General features: G+C 55.9%; 1 protein-coding gene and 1 long non-coding RNA gene across 2 annotated transcripts; one reads left to right on the top strand and one right to left on the bottom strand.

The window, feature by feature from the left end:
- Positions 1-644: 644 nt before the first annotated feature.
- On the bottom strand, positions 645-11,872 carry NATD1 (N-acetyltransferase domain containing 1). Its single transcript, XM_072820798.1, has 3 exons — positions 11,719-11,872; positions 5,421-5,539; positions 645-3,710 (listed from the first exon to the last, which is right to left on the bottom strand). Exons 1-3 carry the CDS (start codon positions 11,822-11,824, stop codon positions 3,594-3,596), a joined length of 342 nt encoding a protein of 113 aa, XP_072676899.1. The 5' UTR covers positions 11,825-11,872; the 3' UTR covers positions 645-3,593.
- Positions 11,873-16,170: 4,298 nt separating this feature from the next.
- Positions 16,171-19,126, top strand: LOC140630491 (uncharacterized). Its single transcript, XR_012028247.1, has 2 exons — positions 16,171-16,341; positions 18,488-19,126. It is a non-coding gene; the product is annotated as an uncharacterized lncRNA (long non-coding RNA).
- Positions 19,127-20,761: the final 1,635 nt, after the last annotated feature.

Raw genomic sequence — 20,761 nt, 5'->3', positions numbered from 1 at the left:
ACGGCCTGGGGGGTAGGGAGGGGGACACTCACACACTGTGGCCACATGGCCCTCAAGCACAGGGCACAGCCTCCTGCCCCCCCCCCCCCGCCCAGGCCTACATGGGAGCCTGCATCTCTCCACTGCACCAGAAGCCCCAAGGGAAGGCTCTTTAGTGGGGAGAGGAGCAGGTCTAAGGGCAACAGCTGAGACCAGATGGGACAGGACATCACAGCCTCTTCCTGGCAAACCTCATTCCCCTGCTTTGCGGGCTGCATGCTGAGAGCATCGCTGCAGCCTCGGGGGGGGGGAGCTGCAACAAGGGAAAGGATGGCCAAGTCCCCAGACCCTGATGCCACCGCTGTCCAGCTGGGAGACCTCAGCCAGGCCCTGGGGCCCATCAGAGCCTCGCCTTCCTGACCAGGAAATGGGGGCTTTGCTGCCAGGGACAGGGGATGGAAGAGCAGAGGGTGCCTGCCAAGCCTGCCTTCTCCCCTCCTTACTCATGCCCATGGCTCCTGACCCTGAACTCTCTTCCTCAGGAAAGGGGGGGGCCAGTGATCAGACCGGCGCAGGGACATTGGGGGTAGAGGACAGAGCACCATGGTGTGGGGGGAACGGCCCCCTGGCCTGAGCACCCCTGCGCCACTTCTGGAAGCCAGAGCACTAGGTCACACCTTTTATTGAAATGTATGCCATGCAATCTGTTGAGGAGTTTGAGAAGTAACAACGGGAGCAGGTCTGAAGACCAGCCTTGGCCCAGGCGCCACCTGGAACAGGTCCTGAGTAGGAAAGGCACATGAGTTACCACCTATTTTGACTGGGCAAGAGAAGGAAACCCACAAAGCAAGATGTGGCAGGAGAACGCAGGGCCTTTGGGGCACTCTGCTGGAAGAGGGGCCAGTTGTGGGATCCCCGAGCATTCCCCTGCCCCTGTGGGTGGCCCACGTGACCTGCCTGTGGAGGAAGGGCTCCTGGAGCATCCAGGGACGGTAGGGGTGAGGCTGGACTGCCAGGCAGAGTAGCACCAGGGGGTGGGGAGGCCGGTGGAGGTGGGCTGGGGGCTCTGGGGCCTTGAGAGGGCAGGCTGTTGCTGCCCTGAGGCCCTGCTGGAGATTTAGGGCCAGGCTGACCACTGCAGTGGGGTCAGCAATACTTTAAGGCAGCCGGGAGGTGGGCAGGCTCCAGGGTGTTCCTGCAGGAACTGGGGACCAGCCATTCCCCAGCCCAGGGCTGATACCAGTCCCCCAAGACCCTGCGTGTCTCCTGGTTCAAGTAGTAAGTGTTTTGTGTGTCTGCCAGCCAGGTATGGCACGTCACCTGCGGTAAGAACACAGGTGGACACATTGAGGACCAGGACAGGCCTGCTCTCTCCGTGCCACATGGCTCTCTGTTCCCGTAAACCCTGCTTGCCCTGGGGACCTCTCTGGGGTCCCTGTGCTACTGCTTGTAGGGCACCCTCCCATGGATGGCCTGGGAGGGCGCTGGGGCCCAGTACCCTCCCGGAGCTGGTTCCCATCATTCTGCAGGCCACGGGTTTCTGAGCTACTGCGGAGTTTTCATGACTGAGTCTGTGTTTGACCTTGGGAAGGCATGTGTGGGTGGGGAGTGGGAAAGGAAGGGGACTCATAATCCCACTGCCCCAGGAGCCAGAGGGAGAAGGCCCAGACCCCAGACTGGCCCATCTGTCTACGCTCAGGCCAACAACCCCCTTTCTTTGAGCTGTGCCAGGGAGGTGACACCCCCAGCTTGGAGGGGACTCAGCAACAGAACCTACTTGTGCCAGTTATTCCTGGCCAGGGACTCCCAGCACAGTGGAGGCCCAGGGGCTTCTCTGGCTCCTCAGAATAGCCCTTTGCAAACAGAACTGAGGAGCATGGTGGGAAGGTGAGAGGTACCCCCAGCCCTTGGGGAGGAGAATTCTTAGAGGCCAGAGCAGGGTTGGGAGCTAGCACATGGGAGTGGGGATGCTGAAGACACTGCCTCTCTGGGGGCTCTGGGGCTCAGGGACCCCCCCCCACACACACACACAAACAGGTAGGCTGTCAGGCGTCCTGATCTAAGTGTTCCTGCCGCTGGGTGGGAAGGTGTCTGTGCAAACATCTGAGATGGGCGGCCAAGCTGGCCTGGTGGTTGTGGTGAGCTTGGTGCCGAAACCCAGAGGGAAGAGGTGAGTGGAAAGGCAACCCAAGCCAAGGCCTGTTACAGCGAAGCAGAGAAAAGGAGGGGTCGCCAGCCCCATCACACATGCTTCCCCAAGCCCACCCCAGCCGGAGGCCTGGAGGGGCCATGCTACCCCAAGCGCTGTGCTGTTAACTTTTGTCTCAGCCCTACAGGGGCTCTGCCTTCAGCGTCTCCCTCCAGCCCCACAGGGAGGGAGGCATGGACTTGATTCTTGTGGGAAGTAGGGCACAGGTGGTCAGGACCCCGAGCCCTACCCAGCTCATAAGGCCTGCAGGACAGAGGGTGCCAGTGTGCACCTCCAGGGCGATTACCAAGGAAGTTGGTCTGGGATCCCAGCCAGGCAACAGAACATGCCCAGCCGTAAGCGTGCCATGAAAGAAAGATGCTCTGATGTCCAATGTCCACAAAGGAAATCCCCTCCACAGAAACGTTCCTTCCCCTTGGATAGTGAGGACAGTTTTCTGAGGACACTTTGCCTCCCTCCCACCTAAGCTCCAAAGGGTCCTCTTTGAGAAAGCCCACCCACAGGGCAGCCAAGAGGCCAGCAAAGGGAGGGCGGCTGCCAGTGCTCGGGCCACCTACGGGGCTGGCTGCAGGCTGCGGGGAGACAGGACAGCCACAGGGGACAGGGCCGCGATGTGTTGCAGAGCTGACAGACAATGGCAAGGAGTTAAGGACATGGGTGCCAAGGACAGAACACCCAGCGCCCCCTCCACCTGCCACTCCACTGATGCACAGCCCTGCAGTGTCCCGTGTGTGTGAGCTTTTGTGTGTCTGTGCGTGTGTATGTGTGCTCACGTGTGCACAGTTGAGCCATGGTGGGAGCCCAGTCTGTGCGTCCCAGGCTTTGCACATGAAGGAGGGCCACCCCTCGCCTTGGCCTGCCCCTCAGAGCCTGGGGCATGTGTGTCGGAGGAGGAGGAGGAGAAGGGGCCGCACTGGTGGCAGCCGTGGCTTGGTGCTACGCCCCCGGGAGGTTGGCACACGAGGTTTCTTATTGCTCCTCTGCACTCAGGGAAGCCCCTCGTCATCTGCATGAAGGACAGAGCCCTAGGTGGCAGCAGAGGGGGCCCCAAATCAGCCCTCCTGCCCATCACAGAGCAGGAAGAGCAGGTGGCACCCGGACTGGCCACAGGGATGACCCCAGCCGCCTTGCAGACCCGGCTGCGGGCCCTTGCGAGAAGCCAGCCGGTGTCTGCCAAGGGGGAGCTGCCAGGAGCTCGGCCGCCTGGCCTCCCCTGCTCCACGGGAGCTGGACTACGGCCCATCGTCGGCCAGTGGCCTCCCAGGGCCACCGACGAAGTATCCTTACAAAAATAACTCTGAGTCTGTCCCCGGTGGGGACCAGGTTTCCTGAGAGCACGCGGAGGGCCAGGCAAAGGCCGCGAGGAGAGGTCTGGCGTGGAGGCTCCTGCCCCATGGGGCCGGGGTTACGGCTGCAGGCGCTCCAGGTACTGCGGCAGGGGGTTCTCCTTGACGTACTTCTGGATGTACCAGCACGTGAGATGGGCCTTCAGGTCCTCCTCCACTACAAAGTCCAGAGCAGCCTGGCGGCCGGGGCAGAGAGAGAAGCCGTCAGTGCCTGCCGCCCGAGCCCAGACCCCACACCTCCCAGCCTGGTCCCTCAGAGGGCGGGAGCTGGCTGCACCGGCCAAGGGTCCTATCTGGCCAGCGACGGGAGGAGGGAGGTGCTGCCGCCACCCTCCTTTCACAGTGGGGGAAACTGAGGCAGAAAGCTTTGGCAAAATTGCCCGAGGCCACATGATACTGAGGCAGATAAACAAGGATGGGGCTCCCGAGGCCCTGGGAGGGCAGGTTGCACACAGCAGCCAGGGAACCGAGTAGCAAGGGGCCGCAGCCCTGTGCATCTGGCACAGCATCAGGTGGGCATGAAACCAAAGAACCCCTGACCCCATGCCACGTCCTGCCTGTCCCACTCCCCACCTGCGAGGCCTGGCACCCAGCACACCCTCCCATCCGATCTCACCGCCTCTGCACTCACAAGGCACCTGCTGCCTATGGCTCCTTTTCTCTCATCTTCATGTGGCCACTCATTTGATGCCTGGTCCTGGAACCTCACCCTCTGGCTGGGTGAGGGGCGCCTGTGGCTCCCACAACCCCCAGGGCTCCCTACACCTAGCAGAGGTCAGTGTGGGCATTTTAGGGCTCCTGAAGCCGACCATGGGGGGGAGCAATGAGGGTGCCAGCAGGTGGCGCTCCTCACACCCGTGGCTGTTCTCAGGAAGGTGCTCAGGCCCTGGAGAGCAAGGGTGTGCCCAGTGCACCCCCTGCCCTCCGGCACCTTGCAGGATGCCTGCACACAGCTGGTGTTTAATAAACGTCTGCTACAACAAAGTGGAGGACAGCCTGGGTAGGGTTGGCTGGTCTGATGAGAGGGGCGCAGCATGTACCGAGCGCCTACCAGGGACCCTGTGCTTACGTGTCGGCCAGTCTGAACCTCCAGCTCCACACGCCCGAGCAGGCCCTGCTGCGTCTCACCATCCACACCCCACCTTGGGGCTCACACCCTGAGACCCTCGAGAGACAAGATTCCAGTCTATTCTCCCGTTCCACGGAAAAAGAAACTCAAGGCCCCAGAAGGCGGCAGTCAGAGGCCACACAGCAAGCACCTCCATGCCCTCAGCAGGCGGGGCTCAGGGGAGCCCCAGACAGGGCCTGCGGTGGGTCCCATGGCCAGCCAGGGCTCCCCAGCTCCATGGCCCACCTCCCCTCTCCCCAGGTCAGTGACTCTCTGAATTCCCACAGAGGCAACCTGGGACAGCCCCCCAGAGCAGTGCAGAGGCTGATCCCATGTAAAGGAAGAAGATCACTTTGTCTTCCAGACATGGGCATGAGCTGCTGGTCCTGGTGGCAGTGGCTGCTTCAGGGCAGAGGGCAGCAGAGCAACAGAGGCTCAAGGCGGGGGTGGAGGTGGCTAGAGCAGGCCCGGGAGGAACACGGGCCTGGTGCAGCCCTCAGAGGCATGAGTGGAAGGCCATTCTCTGTTCTGGGCTGTACTTCCCTGCATTAAGCCCAAACCTGCTCTGCAGCCAGCCTTGGCTGGAGGCGCTATGGGGATGGAGGGCCTCAGGGGCAGGGAATGGGACACAAGTCACGTACTTGGACCTTCGCTTATCTACTCACTCACTAAAGGTTTACTGAGCACCTATGAATTATATTCTGGCCCCCAGGGCTCTGGTTTAGCTGAACGAGAGGACGGTGCCCCCTCCCCACCCTCCACCCTCTGCCCGCGGTACCTTAGCAAGGTGCTTGGCAATGCCACGCCCGCGGTAGGCGTCGGGGACCTCGGTGTGCTGCAGGTCCACGATCCGCTTGCCCACGTACTCGTAGAGCAGGACGGCCCGGTCGTGACATCCTGTGGAGGGTGGAGAACAGGTGAGGCCCTGGAGGCTCTTGGGGCTTAATCAGGCAAACGGAGGGCTAGGGATGCGGAACCTGAGTGCTGGAGTTGGACTCTGAATGACCTCCCTGTGCCTCAGTTTCCTTACCCATAAAGTGGGGATATAATAAAGCATTCCTCACAGTGTTTAGAAGATTAAAGGAGTCATCTCTACAAGATGCTGGGAGCACTGCCTAGAGTACACTGAGCCCCACATGAGCCTTTGCGGTGTTCATCATTCTCCACACGCCCCCAGCCGTCTGCCCACTCATCCACCCACCCCGCCACCCACTACCTAGCTGTCTTCTCTGTCCATCCGTCCCTGTATCCATCCGTTCCACCTGACAGATGTTTACTGAGCCCCAGGCACTGTTTCTGGTACTGAGACTCAGCTACAAACAAGCCAAACAAAGAGCCTTGCCCTCCTGGAACGGACTAAAAGGGGAGACAGAATAAACAAGAAAAGCAAGTCAATGTGTAGTGTGGCCAGGGGTGGGGCAGGGGCGGAGGGAGTGCTGGGTAGAGAGAGGAAGGAGAAGGAGTCAGTCACAGGATGTCTGGGGAATCGTGTTTTGGCAGAAGGAACAGCCAATGCAAAGGCTCCGAGGCAGCGGGGGTCTGGTGTGTTTGAGGGACAGTGAGGAGGCTGGGGTGGCCAGAGCAGTGTGGGCAAAGGGGAGGGTGGGGGGTGAGGAGGGCGGGGACGTGACAGGAGCAGGTCCGGCAGAGCCTTTAAATCCCTGTGAGCTGGGAACCATAGGAGGGTCCTCGGCAGGGGAGGGGCAGGAGGTGACTCATGACTTCAGGGATCCTTCTGGCCGCTGCGAGAGGGGACCCGGGCAGGAACAGGGAGACCAATGAGACGGCGGCCGCCCCAGCCAGGTGAGTTAGGACGGACCAAGGCTGTGGCCAGGTGGAGGCAGGGGTGCGGGAAGGCACCGGGCTCTGCCGGTGGTGTGAGGGCGTAGCTGGCAGGCCATGCCTGTGACCTGGACATGGTAAGTGAGAGAAAGACAGGGTGAGGACAACTCCATGGTCTATAATTTCAGAAAGTGTACGAAGGAAAGAAAAAAGCAGGTTGGGGGCGAGATGGGGTCATGTAGCCCAAGGCAGTCCCAGGGATCCTCCAAGAAAACCTCTGAGTTGAGGTGGTGGCCGAGGGAGGGACAGACAGGACAGGGTCAACGGCAAGGTCCTGAGGTTAGAAAACAAAATTCACTGGCTCTAAAAGAGAGCATGGAGATGCCAAGCGTCTTTTTAGAATCTTTAAAGATTTTTTTACATTATTTTTTTATTTATGAGAAACACACGGGGGTGGGGGTGGGCAGAGACACAGGCAGAGGGAGAAGCAGGCTCCATGCAGGGAGCCCGACATGGGACTCAATCCCGGGTCTCCAGGATCACGCCCTGGGCTGAAGGCAGCACTAAACTGCCGAGCCGCCGAGCCACCGGGGCTGCCCTAAAATCTTTAAAGCCAACGGTCTTTCATGTGCTTGAATTTAAAGCATCCTAGAGAATGCGTCCCTAACTGCTGCCTGGGCTCCCAGCCCCTGGCGAGTGTGGAAGGCTGACAGGCCAAGAGATCTCAATGACCAGACCAGCGTCTCACAGCAAGCCAGACGCTACAGGACGCTCCAGTCCCAGGTGGGCGGCTTTCTGCCCCTTCCCGGAGCTCCAGCGGAGCCATGTGGCCAGGGTCCGGCCATGGCCTCCTCTGCCACCTGCCCCAGCTGGCCCCCTGCACCATGGGACTTGGTTCTTGGCTCCTGCCTCTGTCCCAGGGAGTGAATCCACCTCACCCAGTACAGGAGGGCAGAGATCAGGAGGCTATTTTGGGCCTGAGCTGGTCACCAGTCACTGACGGAGCTGCTGCCTGCATGCCCAGGCCACTGAAGTACCCCCAAACTCATGGAGGGCTGACTGTGTTAGGCAGGGTTCTGAGTGCTGTGCATGCAGCTGTGAAGAAAACTGACTACACCTTCCTTCATGGAGGAAAACAGATAATACTGTGATAATAATCGAAACCTGAAGGTGATAAGCTGGAATACAGCAGAGAAGGGGGGAGGGTTGCCATCTTAGAGTCTACAGGGAGGCCTCTTTTGAGCAAAGACCTGGAGAAGGTGAATGATCCAAAAGGAGATGTGGAGGATGAGCTGTCCAGGTGGCAAGAACAGCATGTGCAAAGGCCCTGAGGTGGAATGTTCAAGGATCAGTGAGTGGGCAGGGCTGAACCTGAATGAGGGAGGGAGAGCAGTAGGAAGCCACGCGGGGGTCCTGGCTGGCCTTCCGGGAGACGAAAGAAAGCTCACCCCTATGGGGCGCTGCAACAGGCAGTCCTGTGCTCAGCTCTCTCCATACACTATGCCTTACCACAATCTTACAAAGTGGGTGAGATTCTTACAGCCCTGTTTACAGATGGGGAAATGGAGACTCTGAGAGGCAGTCACACAGCCCGGCAGCATGTGGGGCTGAGCTCACTTTGAATTTTCTGGCTGTAAGAGGTACTTAAAGGCCATCTGGGTCACCAGGGTGGGCGTAGGCTACGTGTGAGTGAAAAGCTCTATAATGAACCCTCCCACCAGCCAGGCCACAGCATTCTAGGCTGAGGAGCCAGACCCCTAGTGCACAGTCCTGGGGCACCTGCTCTGTGGCCCAGCACCTCGGGTTAGTGGGGCAGCGCAGGTCACCTTGTCCCAACCCCCCTACCTGATACAGCCTGATCCCCCTCACCTACCAAACTGCCCTGGAGAGCCCTAGGACATGGCCATCCTCCCGTGACTCAGGCCAAGATCCTCAAGGTCCTCTGTGCCTGGCCTTCATCTCAGACCCTGATCTGACCCTTGAATAGGTCCACGGACATGATCTTCACAACGTGCCTGCAATCTGGCCACTGCTCACATCTCCGCAGGCACTCCCTTCTGGCTGCCTTGTCGGCTTCCCTGCATCCACCCACTGGATCCCGCATGTCCTCTGTCGGGGCCCCGGGCCAGCCACACTGGCCTTGCTGTTCCTCAAGCTCGCCCAGCTCCTGACCTGCCCCAGTCTTTGCCAAGCTGTCCTTGTCACCTGCTCAGGCCCCAGACCCTTCTCTGGGCGGGGTTTGGTGAGCTGCCAAGAACTCCCAGCTCCTAGCAAGGGGGTTGGTACTGGCCATTGGGGGCCTCCGGACCAAGCAGAGTCCTGGTTCCTCCTCCCACCTGCCAGGGAAGACAATTTCTCAGTGACTGCTTCTCCTGATAACTTCCCCGGGGACTTTGGGGCTGAGTTGGGGCTGGGTGGAGGGTACCAGAGTGGAGAAACTCAGGGGAGGGCCTTCACTAGTGGAGCAGCTTTAACTGTTCTCAAAACTAGTTACAGTTCATGATCTCAAGGTGATTCTGAGGTCCAGGAGGGTGTAGCAAGTGTCCTAGGAGGGACAGGTAAGTGCTTGGGACACAGAGGTGTCAGGACTGGCTGGCCTGAGGTCACTCGGCAGAGCTGGGACTGGAAGTCAGGGCTTACCCTGCCCCAGGGTTGGGGATCAGGGAGCATACAGAAAGCACCAGGATTCTAGGACCCAGATGACCTTCCTCCCTGCAACACGTGGGACACTCAGCCCTGGCTGGGAGGTCAGAGCTAAGGCCAAGGAGGGACTTCCCAGGGACAGGGGCTCAGTGCTGCCTTAGATGCCTACTGGCTATGTGCCCTGGTGTCCCCACCTATGACATACAGGGCCTTCGGTCTTGCTGCCTCCTCCACTTGGAGTGCTCTGTCTGATGGAGCTCTCCCTTCTTGCCTCCTTTAGGTCTTTAAGTAACTGGCACGTTCCCAGAGTGGCCCCCCTGGACCCTGGATTCTAGGCAGCAGCCTTTGCCTAACCAGGCCCTTGCCTTCTAGGACACTTGACACTTCACGTATTGTCTACTGCCCGTCTAGACTGTCAGCCTACCAGTACTCAGCACCTAGAACAATGTTTGGTACACAGTAGGCACTCAATAACAGCCTGTGTGAGGGATCCCAGTTCTCCCACCTCTGAGTACAAGACCCTGAGCAAGCCAGTCACTTCCCTGTATCTAGGGATCCTCATCTATAAAACAGGAAGAGCAGTTTCCCCTCACACCCCCCCCCCCCCCCCCCCCCCCGCCACATGCCCAGAACCCGCCCGGGACGCAAGGACTCGGATGCAGTGGCTCAGCCTCTGCCATCGCCCACAAGCGGAGCTCGCTAGAAACTCATTGGTACAGCTCTGCCAGGGGGATGGCCCCAGAGGCTGCTCTGGCTCTCAGGCTGAGCATTCACCTCCCTCGGTAGGCACCCTGAGCTAGTCTCCAGGGCCTGCCCTGCTGTTCGGGGGGCTCTATGGCAGGACGTTACCCTCTGCAGCTGAGGAAAGGCCCAGGCCCAGACATGGATGCTCTCACCCTACTACTCCCCATATACACAGCCAGACCCCCCTCCCAGGCTGGACAGAAGCTGGTGGCCTCCCACTGCTCCCTGGGCTTGGCTGGGGAGCCCCAGTCCATGATGGAGTTAGCCATTCAGGGAAGGGCAGGAGACAAGGTTAGAAAAACGGCTAGGCACATCCAGCCTTGACCATTGCCAATCCTGGAGGGGTGTCCTTTGGCTGGACTGATTGGCAACAAAAAGGAAAACCCCAAACTTTCTGACTGTACAGAGGAACCTCCTGAGCCCCTAGGGAAACACAGGCCTCCCTGGAACCTCAGAAAAGAAGCTGTGAAAAGCCACAAGGACCCTCCACACAAGTGGCCAACTGGAGTGTCAAGGTCACCTGGACCACAGTGAGCACCACAGTGGTGGAAGAACCTGCGTCCACACGGAAAGAACACGGTGCCTGGTCAGTCGGGCCTGGGCTTGAGCTCTGGCACTTTGGGGGGTCACTCCTCCCCTACCGTTCAAAACTCAGTTTACTCATCCGTAACGTGGGGTGAGAATGCCCACATGAAGGGGATGTTGTACCAGGGATGCGGTCCGTCCTTGTCCCTGCCCCAGCCCCTCCTGACTTCCCGTGCAAGTACAGGCTGGATAAGCCCAGCTCCAGGGCTCACACTAGGGGGGATCCTATCCCAGCTCTGCCCTAACTCACTGCCTGACCTTAGGCGAGCCTCTCCCTTTGCCGAGCCTCTGTCTTCCCTTGTCAGAAATGGGCACAATGGCCTCTGAGGGCCCTTCTGGCTTGGACACTGCCGCAGGGGGGCCCAGCTGGGATGGAAGAAAAAGTTATTAATGCAGAGAGGGGGTGCATAGAGAGCTCCTGATCCTAGATCTTATCATTCTATTTTCTGTCCCCTCAGACCTCTTAGCCAGGAGGGGGCACAGGCTAGTAAGTGGTGGAAACTTTCTTTACAGGAAATGAAGACTTTGCTTTCTGGTTTTCAAAACCACCATCAGTAGAGCAGCACTTGCTCTGCCAGGGCTATTCTAAGGCTTCTTTACTCTCATTATTACAGCATTTTGTCCCTCCAACCAGGGCTCAGGTGTGCACTGGTGTCACTCCCATTGTAGAGATGGAGAAACCGGGGCACACAGAGTGGAGGTCACTTGGCCAAAGTCTCAGAGCCAACGGACCGATGGTGACACCTTCCCCTCTATCGCACCCCCCCCCGCCCCCCGTGAAGCAGACACCCCTCTCTCCCTCACCCCAGGTCTGCCCAGGAGATGCCCCCAACCCGGGTGCAGAAAAGCTAAAGTTCCCAGGGGCGGCCAGAAGCCGTGTGGCCACCAGGGAGAGGCAGGAGGTCACGGTGGACTCACTCTCCAGGACTCCCACAACAGCCCCCAGGGGGTGTCCAACACCGGGACACGGCGGCGCTGGAGCAGGTGCGGGTCCCCTGCGGCCTGAAGCTGGGTGCTGGCGGCGGAGGACCCGGGCCGGCCCTGCTTGGACCTCTGCCTGCCCCGGGGCCCCCTCCCCCCACCCCTGCCCCGCGAGCCGGCCGCGCCCCCGCCTCGCCCGCGGGCACAGCGCGTGGCCTGCTCCCGGAGCGCGGGGCGGAGCGGGAGCGGAGCGGGGCCCCGCGGAGGCCACCCCGCGGCGCGCGCTCGCGACGCCCCTCCCGGGCCCGGGGCCGAGGGCGCGCGCCCCAGCTAGGGGGCGGCCTCGGCGGGCCCCGCTCGCTCGCAGACAAAAGGCGGGGGCGGGCCGGACGCCGCGTTACCGTTGAGCCGGACGGTGAACTGGCGGCGCCGGCGGTCGTGCTCCACGCGGATGGGGCAGCCCTGCTCCAGCGCGCCCAGCGGCACGGCGGCCGCCGAGTGCGCCATCTGCGCGCGGGGCAGCGCCGGCAGCGGCCGCCGGGACCCTCGGGCCGAGCCGGCTCGGCGGGGCCGGACGCGCGGAGAGGTGCGCGGGCCCGCGGCGGGGCGGCGGCGGCGGCGGCGGCGGGGGGGGGGGGGGGGCCGCGGGACGGCCGGGGGACCGCAGGCGGCGGCGCAGAAACTGACACTCGGCGGCGGCCGCGGCGGCGGCAGCAACAAAAAAAGGAGGGGGGCCAGGAAATCAGCTGTGAGGTCACGTGCGGCGCGCGGCCAATGGGCACGCGGCCTTTCTGTTTTGATACATTCCACTCGACTCTTAAAGGGGCCGAGCGCCTCCCTGGCCGCGTGCCACTCGTCCCTCCAAACAAAACAACGCGAGCCGCGTCCGCCCCGGGGACGCTGTGCCCTCTTGCGTTGGACCCGCGAGCCACTTGGGCCCCCTACACGGACCCCTTCTCCAGAACATGAAACGACCTATATACGGGGATCTCTAATCCTCCCCTCGAAGCCACCAGTTATTAAGCACTTGCTGTGTGCGCAGCGGGTGCGGGGCAAAGCCCTGGTAAGCTACACCTGCGCTCAGTGAACATTTTTTTTTTTTTTAATGGTCTAAAATAAACTCTTTTAATTGCACATTTGCGTCTCCGGTCATCTGTGGGGTGAGAAACCCCCCTCCTCATTCCCAATCCCAGCTACATGGGTACAATCTGAGGTCGTGGTCCGGCTGTCGGTGAAGGGGTGAAGGTGGGTGCAGGGTTGGCTCAGGGATCCGCACCAGTCCGTACCTGTCTCTTCAGGGCAGGGAGCTCAGAGAGCTCAGACCGTGGTCGTACTTGCACTGCTTCAGGGCCTCGCCGAAGCCCTCACACAGGGACAGGTCACTCTGAGTGGTGGAGCAGTCCAGGAACTGCCTGACCTCTAGGCGCAGGGCCCCATCTGCAGGGGCTGGGGCCCAGTGCGGGTGGGGGCCTGCTGAGCGGCGGGCTGGGCGGGCTCCGAGCTGCCCCCGCTGAAGGCTCCGGTCGGGGCGCTGCCCACGACATGCCCCACAGCCGAGCCCACCGCCACCCCGGCTGCCGTGGACGCCATCTGCGCCATCAGGCCGGGCTGGCCCGACGGGGCGGCGGGGGCGCGGGCGGGGGCGCAGAGGGCGCGGCGGCGCGGCTGCGGGCAAGGCGTAGGGTTAGTCCCCGCCGCCCCCCCCTCAGTGAACATTCTTATCACGAGCCTGGAAAATAGTTCTGCTTGACTCTAGTTTACAGATAAGGAATAGAGGCCCAAGGCACACAGCTGCAATTCATAAGCAGCAGGGGGACGGTTGATGTTGCAGATGCGGCACCTATACGCAGGTGTGACTGTGAGGAGGGTCAAACCTGAGAAGCCTTGTTTGGGGTAGCCCATAGGGCGATAGGGCGGATGGTGAAATGCCGCCTCACCCCAAAAGAGGCAGAAGTGTAGGAGGGAGCTTTGGAGATCCTGGGATCCACCCCACAGATGGGGAAACTGAGCTCCAGAAAGAGAGCAGAGACTTTCTCAACAACTCACAGGACCGTGGGGGTGGGGGTGGGGGTGGGGTGTTGGCAGGCTTCTTTTCCAAAAGGGGACTTGACCAGCCTTCCCCCAACACTCGTCTGATTCACACCCAAAGCAGCGCCCCCTCCCACCACTGCTGCTTAGGAAACATGACTACAGGTTACCTTTTACTAGTTTGTTAAGATGTAAGCTTGAGGTTCATTCCCACGTGACCACTACCCAACTCACAGTAGAGAATACTTGAGGTTCCCTCATTCCCTTCCAATCACTGTCCTTGACTGCTTTGACTCTCCCAGAACTTCACATAATCATACAGTAGGCACTTTTTAGTGTCCAGTATCTTTTGCTCAACATTTTATGTAGGAGATTCTTCCATGTTGGTGTATCTTTTTCATTGCTGAATGGTAGGTATTCCATTGTGTGCATATACCATAATTATTTAATTAATATTATTATTAATTTATTTACATTTTTACAGTAGGCTCCACACCCATGGTGGGGCTTGACCTCCAGAGCCTGAGATCAAGAGTCACATGCTGAGTGAACCAGCCAGGTGCCCCACCGTCATTTATTTCTCCACCCACCTGTTGGTGGGCATTTGTGTTGCCTTCAGGTTTTGACTGTTATGACTAAATCTTGAACACGTCTTTTGAACACAGTCTTGAACCCTCTTTTGGTGTCCCTACTGTAGCACTCCTGTTGGGTGCTATACTGGATCTTATAGAAAGTGTAAGAGAAATTGCCAGACCTTTTTCCAAAGTGCTTGCACCATTTTATACTCCTCCTAATGATAATCTTGAGAATTCCATTTGGTGTTGCCATCCTTTTAACTTTAGCCATTCTGATAAGTGTGAAGTGGTCTTTCGATGGCTTACATTTGCATTTTCCTGACGACTGATGGCGTTGAGCCTTTGTCAAATGATTCTTAGCTACTTGGATGCCCGTTTTATGGAGAACCTGCTTAAATGTTATGCCCATTCATTTTTCTTCTTTTTGATTTATGGGAGTTTTTTTTCCCCATAACTTGTTGTGAGTCCTTTGCCAGATATTTTTACTGAGAATACTGTAGGAGAATTTTTTCTAACAAGAGTGCATTATATCATGGAGTTTGCAAACAAAAACAAGGCTGAGGAGTGAGTCATTATGTACAAGGAGACAGATTCTGGGGATAGAGAGGGCCTTGACCTCACCTGAGGCAGGGCTGGCCACAATCCTTAGCAAGCAAGATGTGACCTCGTATATGTCTCAGGTGACTTCTTTGTTCTCCAAAGAGCTTGTTCTGGACATTCCATGAACAGGCCATTCTGTTTCCCACTCTGGACCTTTGCTTGTGTTGTTGCTCAAACATCACTTCCTCCAGGAAGCCCTCATTGATGCTTCCTGGTCAGCCTAGGTCCAGGGGAGATTCCTCTCTGAATGAGTCCTTGGCAGAACCCAGTGTGCATGAGGCCTAGCGGAAAAGCCCAGGATCCACCCTGTTTTTGACTTCTTTCTTTCTCTCCTGGGTTGTAATGTCTATTAGCTTGCTTGGGTCTTTAAAACTTGCAGAAATCCTTTATGAAACAAGGCAGTAGCTTAATAAAAGGTAAAGTGAGCAGTTAACACACCCCAAGCTGAATGGATTTGCTTTATCTTTTGACCCTAGAGCATGCTGGCCATGAAGGAGACCTCGGGGATGGGCTGCTGAATGAAAGTGTGACCCCAGTAGATGAGCTGGGGGTGCTTAAAGACCCTATGGCTGGGAACTCCTGGGGCCACATGGAGACCAGGTCCTATGGATGAGGATATTATTTACTCAGTCAATCATTAATTCATTTTACAAATATCATATGTGCTGCCGAAGTGAGCACTATTCATTTGACAAATATGTATTGAGCACCTACTGTGTGCCAGGCACTATTCTAAGGGGACATCACAAAACAGACTGAGCTCCTTGCCCTTCACGAGCTTACATTCTAGCAGAGGGAGAGATAATAAGCAAAGAAAGAACTACATGGCCCATCTCATGGAGACCAATGCCCCAGAGATTCAGCTGGGAGGGAAATGGGGCATGCTTCTGAAGGAAATTTCACAGGGTTGCCAGGATATGCCTCAAATGACTTGGGGTCTCTTAAGATTTGAAGGAGGTAAGAAAGTGAGTCAGGCGATGTTGTGGGGAAAAGCGGTCCAGGCAGAGACAATAGCCAGTGCAAAGGCCCTGAGGTATGTTTAAAAACACATTGAGGCAAGTGGGGCTAGGGCATAGTGAGCTGGGGAGAGGGGTGAGGCTGAGGGGCCTGGGGGATAGATTGAGGATCCTCACTGGACACAGTGGGGCCTTTGGCTTTTAGTTTGAGCCAGGACCGAGCTATGGGAACATTTTGAGCAGATCAGGGATGGAGTCTTAGGTTTTTTCCTTTTCTTCTTAATATTGGAAAATTTCAAGCATATGGTAGATGTAAATACATTGAATAGTAAAATGAAGCCCAACGTACCCATCATGGCTGAGGTTTTTGTTTTGGGTTTTTTTTTAATTGAAAAAGTTTCAGATCATATTCATATATAGTAAAAAATGAGCCTTTCAGCGTATAGTTTTGAGAAGTGTATACCCTCCCATAGCTTCCCCCCAACCAAGTAATGAAAGTTTTATCATCCTCCCAAGTCCTCTGAGCCCCTTTTAACCTCTCCCACCTCTGATTTGTTCTCTGCCCCTCTTCTCTTGCCTTTTCCAGCATGTCATAGAAATGGAATCATACAGTATGTGGCTGTGTCTGCCTCTGTCAGTTGACATGACGTCTTTGTGATGTGCCCAGGGTGCTATGCATGTCAGCAGTCTGTTCCTTCCCAAGGTTCCGGAACATTCCATGGAACTGCATAATGACCTCAGCTGTGAGGAAGCTCCTGCCTCCTTAGGGGTGGACCATGGAAAGGAAAGCTGAGAGGCAGGGGACCCTTCCACCACTGCAAGCAGTGGCAACAGTGGCCAGTGCTAAGATCTGCGGTTGTCACAGGTAGCTCATGGGCGTGAGTCCCCCCTCCCCCGCCACTGCAGTGTGTAGGCCAGGGGGACTGAAGCTTCACGAGGAGGAGACTCCAGGGGTAAAATGACCGATTTAAAATCTGAGCCAGTCTGTCTCCGGACCTGTGATCTTAGCCCCTCTAACTCATACCCCTGGGTCTCAGTTTCCTTATCTGTGAAATGGAGTTGATGGGTACGAGTAACCTCACCAAGCATCCAAACTTCCTGGAGTTGGAGGTTGAACAGGCCTGGCTCGTCCATCTGGGCCCCACTGTGGGACCCTCAGCCAGTCACAGGCCTTCTCTGGGCCTCCCCTTCCTTCCCGCAGCCTTAGCTAACCCCCAGGACCTCATCTCTGCCAGGCCTGCGTGGAACAAGAGTGGGTGGGGTGGGTGGGATGCCTTCACTGCTCTTCTTTCCTGACTAGATGCACAAGGGGTGCTCATTTAAAAGTTTCAGAATAAACCAAAAAAATCTCAACAGTATAAAAGCCCCTCGGAAACCTACCTCCAAAGTCCGCCATGCTCACAGGTTGGCTGCGTGTCCTAGACATCCGGCCTTCACTCACTCATTCATTCACTTGCTCATTCAATGTTTAGTGAGCCACTCCTGTGTGTGCTGAGAACAGTAACAAATAAGGTGGATGAAACTCCTGCTCACCTGGAGCTCTGCACACAGACTTTTCTCTAACAAAAATGTAATCAGATCATAACCACTGTTTTGTAGTGGGTTTTTTCCCTTTTAACAATAAACTGTGAACATTTTCCTTTGTTAATATATGGAAACCACAGATTATTCTTAAGAACGGTTTTTTAAAAGTTTTTTATTTATTAATTTGCTGGAGGATGGGGGAGAGCTTGAGTAGGGGAAGAGGCAGAGAGAGAAGCAGACCCCTTACTGAGTAGACAGCCCAACCTAGGGCTTGATCCCAGGACTCCAAGACCATGACCTGGTGACCTGAGCTGAGGGCAGACACTTAACCAACTGAGCCACTCAGGTGACACCCCCCAATTTTTAAAAAAGATTTATTTGTTCATGAGAGACACACAGAGAACAGCAGAGACACAGGCAGAGAGAGAAGCAGGCTCCTTTGGAGCCAGATACAGGGCTGGATCCCGGATCCTAGGATCACTCCCTGAGCCAAAGGCAGACGCTCAACCGCTGAGCCACCCTGGCGTTCCCAGGCGTCCCACTTTTCATTTTTTTAAAGATTTTATTTATTTATTCATGAGAGACACACAGAGAGAGGCAGAGACACAGGCAGAGGGAGAAGCAGGCTCCATGCAGGGAGCATAATATGGGGCTCGATCCTGGACTCCAGGATCACACCTTGGGCCGAAGGCAGACGTTTAACTGCTGAGCCACCTAGGCGCCCCTGCCCAGGTGCCCCTTTTAAAAGCATTTTTAAATTTAGTTTAGCAATATGTTCACATGTGTGAAAAGCTAAAGTAAAATACATAAGGGCAACCAGGAACAATCGGCCTCATGCCATGTCCTCCATGTGCCCGGTTCCCCACCGCACATAGGGAAGCAGTTTTATTTGTTTATTTTTTTAATGTGTCTAGACTTCTCCACACAGAAACTTGAGTAAATACAAGTATATATTCTTTTTCTCCCATTTTTATTTTTTTTAATTTTTTATTTTTTTAATATATTTTTTTTAAATTTATTTATGATAGGCACACAGTGAGAGAGAGAGAGGCAGAGACACAGGCAGAGGGAGAAGCAGGCTCCATGCACCGGGAGCCTGATGTGGGATTCGATCCCGGGTCTCCAAGATCGCGCCCTGGGCCAAAGGCAGGCGCCAAACCGCTGCGCCACCCAGGGATCCCTCTCCCATTTTTAATCTGCAAATGAGCATATAACCCCGAAGTGGGGCATATCACCTACCAGGATGTCCCCAAGGCCCAGCCGTGTCAGTACATCGCTGTGTCCCTGCTCTACAGCTGCGCACTGTTCCATTAACAAAATCTCATGATGTCACTAACAGATGACGAGACCCTAACCATTCTCTTAGACACAGTCCTTTATTGATGGTTATTTGGGTCATTTCTAAATATAGCATCTTTGTCTCCACTGCTGATTCTTCTGTCTTAAAGGTACAGTAATTAACCAGTTCCCTGTTGTTGGGCATTTAGGTCAACTTCCAGTTTTCCACTGCATTGACATGAATGTTTGTACAGATGTTTCTGCCTACCTTTGCAACTGTCTTCTCAAAAATACATCTGCTACCAGCAGCATCTCTGGAGTGCTCCTTCGATGCCGGGCACTGCGCTGAGTGCTGTGTGATCCCATTAAATCCTCACACTCACCCGGGAAGCAGGGATTGTGCAAATGAGGGGACGAGACTTTGGAGAGGCTGAGAACTGTCTGTAGCCTCCTCAGTGGTAAGTCATGAGCTGGGCTTTGAACCCAGGTGAGGCTGAGTCCAGAGTCTGACACGCCAAGCAGAGGACAAGCCACCAGGTGGGCCTGACAGACAAGACCTTCCCGAGGGCACAGATGGCTCCTTCTTGAGAAGACCGAGCCTCTCAGTGATCATCTGGAGTAGATCGGAGTCGAAAGTGCAGTGGTGGCGGGGCCCAGGCAGGTTATGTGACTGAGGGAGACGGGATGGGTGTCAGACAACAGGGAGCAGTGTGGAGTGTGGCAGAGTGGGGACTTCCTGCCCCATCCAAAGTGGCATCAGCTACTCACTGAGTATCCTACATTGGAAAGCTGTCCTGGTTTTTCAACAGGAGCTGGAAATCAAATAATAAAGTCTTCTTATATATAAATGATGGCAATTGCTTAGAAAACACAATTATGCATGTTTTTTTTCTTTTTTTAAATTTTTTTTTCAATTATGCGTGTCTGCTGCTAACTCTTAAATGGTTGATGGGGAGAGAGAGGATCTGGGGAGTTTAACAACCAACCAACATGGCTGGGTGAAGGTCATGTGCACAGTCATTGTGCAATTCAGGCCATTTTTTTTCTGGAGATGTAAAATTTTCTCAAAAAAATATGGGAAAAGAAGAGACAATACCACTTAGAATAAGTGAATCTGGGCTGGATCTTGGTTCAAACAAAAAATCCAGTCATAAAAGATATTTTGGAGACAATGGGGTGCCTGGAATATGGATTACGTATTAGATGGAATTATAGCTTTTTTCTTTGATGGGATAATCGTATAGTGGTGACAAGTGAGAATGTTCCTGTTCTTCATGCTGAAGGGTTAGGAGTAAAAGGTTGTGATGGCAGCAACTTACCCTGGAGTGATTCAGACCGCAATGTATACCTCCACGTGGGAGCGAGAGAGAAGCGGGGAGAGAGGAGAACACTCAGCCGAGCATTAGCAACGGCCACCCCAGCCTTCAACTTAAGTGCTTGAAATTTTTCATAATAAAAATGTGTGTGTGTGTTCAAACTAGCCCCCTGTTTCCCATCTGTCACTTAACTCAATTAACCCTCATGCCAAATGAGGAGACTGAGGCCCAGGGAGCAGGAAGGAGCCCCGTTTTTATTGCCACTTTACCTTCCTAATTCATTTTCCTCAGCCAGTGTGAGGGTAGGTGTTTGGGCTGGTGGCAGTAGGGCACTTCCTATCCCTGAGTCTTTTCTTTCTCCCCCACCAGAGCTCTATGAGAATGATTCTGTTAGAGTCCCATTTTACAGAGGTGGAAACTGAGGCCTGGGGAGGGGAAGTGACTTTAACTGAGTTGCATATCAAGTTGGGCAGGGAGGCTGGTCCTCAGGGATTCCTGGCTTCCCTTCTACACCTAGAGCAAGAACACTGACTTTGGAGTCAACAGGCCAGGCTCTGCCACCAGCTTTGCTGTGTGACCTGGGAGGCTGGCCTAACCTCTCTGAGCTATAGTTTGGGGTGAGGAATTAAGGAGGTAATGGGTGAGAAGGCTCCTGACCCATTGTACTGTGAACAGTTGGAGCCACCACATGTCCCTCTGCCCCTGCAGTTCCCAAAATCTCCGAATCTCCAGCTGTGACACCCACCCAGCCTGCCCTGAAGAGCCATTGCTGCCTCCTCCAGCCCTTGTCTTCCCTGAGCCCAGACCCACCTGGCTGCCACTGCCCTCAGCCTCACCTAGCTCTCCGTGTGCTCCTCCTGTCACAGTTGCCACAAGGCCTGGACCCATGATGTCATCCTCTGAGCATCAGGTCCGTCCCCCACCCCCACCCCCCATGCCAGCTGCTCAGGGCTTTTTTTCTTTATTGAACTGGCTTCCCTCTTCCTCCACAAGCTTTTAAGGTATAGAGTAATACTATAAAATTCATATAAAATTCATACATGTTAAATATGATTTTAATGACTTTTGACAAAAGTATACAGCCCTGTAAGCACCATTACAAACATCCTGGGGAGTATTTCCTTCAGTCCCAAATTTCCTTATGCCCTTTTGCAGTTAATCCTCCCA

Source organism: Canis lupus, chromosome 3, assembly GCF_048164855.1.
Source record: "Canis lupus baileyi chromosome 3, mCanLup2.hap1, whole genome shotgun sequence".
Classification (NCBI taxonomy): Eukaryota; Metazoa; Chordata; class Mammalia; order Carnivora; family Canidae; genus Canis; species Canis lupus.
This window is presented reverse-complemented; position numbering and strand designations above follow the sequence as displayed.

Bases quoted from the DNA above. Each gene is read 5' to 3' on its own strand.
- NATD1 (XM_072820798.1), bottom strand. From the start codon at position 11,824: ATGGCGCACTCGGCGGCCGCCGTGCCGCTGGGCGCGCTGGAGCAGGGC. The intron at 5,540-11,718 runs GTAACGCGGCGT...CACCCTCCACAG, and splicing joins GTTCACCGTCCGGCTCAACG to GATGTCACGACCGGGCCGTC. The intron at 3,711-5,420 runs GTACCGCGGGCA...CCCGGCCGCCAG, and splicing joins TTGCCAAGCACCTTGCTAAG to GCTGCTCTGGACTTTGTAGT.